At 38.5% G+C, this 4,557-nt stretch overlaps 1 protein-coding gene across 1 annotated transcript; it reads left to right on the top strand.

Moving 5' to 3' along the window:
• The first annotated feature begins 85 nt into the window (after positions 1-85).
• On the top strand, positions 86-4,376 carry LOC111392908 (acyl-coenzyme A oxidase 3, peroxisomal-like). Its single transcript, XM_023018321.1, has 12 exons — positions 86-709; positions 1,237-1,354; positions 1,457-1,564; positions 1,707-1,879; positions 1,978-2,077; positions 2,437-2,511; positions 2,620-2,750; positions 3,260-3,395; positions 3,475-3,594; positions 3,778-3,924; positions 4,007-4,111; positions 4,221-4,376. Exons 1-12 carry the CDS (start codon positions 240-242, stop codon positions 4,359-4,361), a joined length of 1,824 nt encoding a protein of 607 aa, XP_022874089.1. The 5' UTR covers positions 86-239; the 3' UTR covers positions 4,362-4,376.
• Positions 4,377-4,557: the final 181 nt, after the last annotated feature.

Here is a 4,557-nt window from a genome sequence, read left to right as displayed (position 1 = left end):
AAAAAAAAAATTCCCAATGCCGAAGAAAAGGCTTCTAGAAGCTCGCGTGCCTCTCTAAACATAGTCTTCGCGCGCGTATTGACAAAAAGCCTTTTACCAAAATTTCCTTGTTCTGGCCCTCACGCCACCCCACGCCAACCCGTCCTCCATCGTGGCGGATCGATCCATTCTTCAAGGTAAGGCAATCAAAAACTAAAACACCAAACTATCTTCTTCATCAATTCATCACTATCAACACCATGGAAAAAGTTAATTTTAGAACCCAAATTTTAAACGGCCACCTCCAAAACCACCGCCACGCAACCTCCACCGCCGCCATAATTTCCGCCTCACCATGCGTCAGCTACGTGCCGCCGGAAGTTTCCGAACAACCCTTTTCGTTCGACGTGAGTTCAATGAGGAAACTGATGGATGGGCACAACTTGGGTGAAAGGGACTGGCTTTTCAACCTCATGGTACAGAGCAAGCTTTTCAATCCCAGGCTTAGAGGTGGCAAAGTATTTGTGGTGCCAGATTATAATCACTCCATGGAGCAGCAGAGAGAGATCACTATGAAGAGAATTGAGTATTTACTGGATCATGGAGTATTTAAGGGGTGGTTGACTGGTAAAGGCCCTGAAGCTGAGATGAAAAAGTTTGCTCTTTTGGAGGTTATTGAGATTTTTGATCACTCTCTTGCAATCAAGATTGGAGTGCACTTCTTTTTGTGGTATGTTTGATATTTTCTGGTGGTTTCTTTGCGGTTTATAAATGTCATTTGATGGATTTTTCAATGTATGTCATAGTTTTTAAATTGGGAAAATGTACAACTATGACAGCTTAAGGTACTTGCATTCTGAAGCTGTATTTATACTTGTAGCATACGCTTCTCAGTTTACTTTACTTGCATTTATGAATTTGTGAAAATTCTCAATATTGGGTTTTGCTTGATAAATTGGTATTCCTTCATATAAAGAAAGAGGCATCATCTGGATCTTGAATTCTCCATGGTGGAGCAAATAGTAGGGATGACTAGTAAAATTATTTTCGTTTGGCACAAATTTGGAAATTTTTACCACGTGTGTATATCTAAAATATCATCTTTTAATAGAACTTGTATTCAATATGTGTATGGTTGAGTTTCAGAGTCGCCTTTGTGTGTGCATCTGAAACTAGTTGGAGTGGAGTTCTCTTACATTGTGCTTTAAGTTATTCAAATAAATAGCATTTTAACTGCTTCATTGTTGACGATTCGAGGGGTGGTGCCATCCAGTTTTTTGGCACAAAGCGACATCACGATAGGTGGTTGAGTGCGACAGAAAATTACTTGATTAAAGGATGCTTTGCCATGACAGAATTGGGGCATGGAAGCAATGTATGTAAAGACCGTTCAATTGATTAGCACCAGCCATATAGCTTGTCAACAGAATTATCCTCTATTTCTTATTATTGAAGCATTTTGAGTCAATGTTTTCAGGTTCGAGGCATTGAAACAACTGCAACTTATGAGGCAAACACAGGAGAGTTTGTAATCAACACTCCATGTGAAACAGCTCAAAAGTACTGGATTGGTGGTGCAGCTAATGTAATCATTCCGTCCGTCTAGTGATTTCCAGACATTTTGGCACATTTACTTTTTTTTTTTTTTTTTCACTTTATTATTCTTGACTTCATCTTCTCACCATCATCTGAAAACACTAATATGCTCTCCCTTAAATGTCTTGTAGCATGCAACGCATACAATAGTTTTTTCTCAGCTCAATATTGATGGAAACAATCAAGGTGTCCATGCTTTTATCACCCAGATCAGAGATGAAAATGGGAACGTCTGTCCCAATATTCGGATTGCTGATTGTGGTCATAAGATTGGTTTAAATGGCGTTGACAATGGTCGAATCTGGTATAAATGAATCTCTTTTGTGGCTATGCCGACCATAAATTTTCTATTATTTGGTAAATGAGTGTGATCTGATGGCTTTATGATTTTAAATTTTCCAGGTTTGACAATGTTCGCATTCCTAGAGAAAATTTATTGAACTCAGTTGCTGATGTTTCCCCAGATGGAAAATATTTGAGTGCAATAAAGGATCCAGACCAGGTATGATGCTTCTTTATTTAACTGACCTAGGTAAAATAGCCATGATTTAATGGTGTCATCACCTCACATTTATGATTTTGCTTTATCAAGGGGCATATGCTTTTTTCTCTTGCTAAATTGTCTTTTTCAACTGTTCTTTTGTCCTGGTGATAACTACTTACACAATGAGCACTAATTCATCCTTGATCAATAAACCTAATGAGAAGAAGACGGAAGTGATCTACCATATTTGTTGAGATATGTGTTGAAGCAAACTTATTCACATCTTTTACGAATTGTTTTCTAGCCCGCTTCCTTTCAATCAATTCTACATTAACTCTCTTGTTGGTGGAATTTCACACGCATTGATTTTTCTTCAGAGATTTGCTGCATTCCTGGCTCCTTTGACATCTGGACGAGTAACTATTGCAGCTAGTGCAGTGTACTCAGCAAAGGTGATAAGTATTGCCTTTACACTTTTCCCTATAATTTCAGGAGAGTTAATATCAAGCTACTATTGCTCAATTCTTCACAGATATCTTATCTTAATTTTCTCCCATCAGATAAGTTTAGCAATCGCCATAAGATATGCATTGACAAGGAGAGCATTTTCAATCACAGCAAATGGTCCTGAAGTCCTTTTGCTCGATTACCCTAGCCATCAGCGCCGCCTCCTGCCTCTTCTTGCAAAGACGTAAATTTGTGCATTTGCTTCAGAAGTTGGAAATAATTGGTTTGAGTGAAATTACACTTACTATTTCATGTATAAGTTCCCCCAGCATGCATTTGAGCTACGTGTATCTGATTTTGTTTTGCTACATATCCTTGTCCATTTGAGATTCAGTTTCCTTGTCAACTAGTCAGTGACAAGTTACAGTTACAAATTGTAATCCTGTATCTGATGCCCAATAGAGGCTTTTCAAAAAGCGTCCTTATCTTTCAAGCAATTTCCTACTAAGAGAGACTAATAATGATGGTAGATATGCTACCATAGTTCACTCCATACATTCATGATTAGGTAGTACGATTTCAGCTTGCTATTAGAATTCGGCTGCACTCAATGCTCGGTAGCTTTCTTGTACTTATGATTTGCAATTCACTGAGTTTTATCAGAAAAAATCATCTGCCATATGGATATTTTTATGCTTTTGTCAACGAGAATGAACAATATTGTTAGAAAATTGTTGTTCTGTGGTGCTGCAGGTATGCGATGAGCTTTGCTAGTAACTACTTGAAACTGTTGTACGTTAAGAGGAGTCCTCAACTGATCAAAACCATCCATGTAGTATCTAGTGCATTCAAGGCTACTCTGACTTGGCATAACATGCGAACTCTTCAGGTAGCCAAGATCATTATAGGTAATCATTTTCTGAAATGTTGATAAGCTTTCCTCTTATATTGTATTACATATGATTCAGGAATGCCGCGAAGCCTGTGGTGGGCAAGGATTGAAGACAGAAAATCGAATTGGCCAACTGAAAGGTGAATATGATGTGCAGTCTACTTTTGAGGGTGACAACAATGTTCTTATGCAACAGGTATGGTTAACTGATCGTTTTTCACAAATGGCAGCAACATACCAGATTGACAGTAATAGAAGAAATGTTAAATTAATATTTGAAACATATGTCGTTTACCAAGAACGGATCAAGTTATTGGTTTTATAGAGCTTTCAAAAAAATTTCTGTAGCTTCAGAATTTCATCAACACGTTTGATGCAGGTTAGCAAGGCTCTGCTGGCAGAGTATGTAGCAGCAAAAAAGAGGAATAAACCCTTCAAAGAGTTGGGGTTAGAACATATAAACAGATCATGCCCAGTTATTCCAGCTCAGCTTACCAGTTCAATGCTTAGGAGCACTCAATTTCAGGTAATGATGAAGTTTCTGCTTTGTACTTTTTCTTAGATAAGTCATTATGAAGCTTATTTGGATTACCGATGGTTTGTGACAGAATGATATCTTCTGTCTAAGAGAAAGAGATTTATTAAACCGCTTTGCTGCTGAAGTCTCGCAATACCAAGCGCAGGGGGAAAGTAAAGAGTCTGCATTTGTTGTGGTAAGAACACGATGCAGTGCCAGAGTCCCTCCTAACCAGCCCCTTTCCGAGGTTGGGTTCTCTCTCTGTTTCAGGCTCTATGTTAACTACATTTATCTTATTCCTGCAGAGTTATCAGGTTGCTGAAGATTTGGGCAAAGCCTTCTCGGACCGAGCAATTTTGCAGATTGCTATAGAAGCCGAGAATAATGTGACAGATGCCTCAATTAAGGTATGTGGAGACCATTTTCTTTCAAACTCTGTTAAGTAGTTGGTTTAATGGTTGAGGGTCTAACTCTTCCCTTGGAAGTCCTTAGCTCTAAGGTTCTGCCCCTCTTTCCCTTGAACACCTGGACCAAGCTCTGCAATGCAAACCACTCCCCTAACCCCAACCCCGACCCAGCTCAACCCCCAGAAAGAGACAAAATAATAATAATAATAATAATAATAATAATAATAATAATAAT

The sequence above is a fragment of the Olea europaea genome, unplaced genomic scaffold, assembly GCF_002742605.1.
Source record: "Olea europaea var. sylvestris unplaced genomic scaffold, O_europaea_v1 scaffold996, whole genome shotgun sequence".
Taxonomy (NCBI): Eukaryota; Viridiplantae; Streptophyta; class Magnoliopsida; order Lamiales; family Oleaceae; genus Olea; species Olea europaea.
The sequence above is the reverse complement of the archived record's forward strand: the minus strand, read 5'-3'. Positions and strand labels throughout refer to the sequence as shown.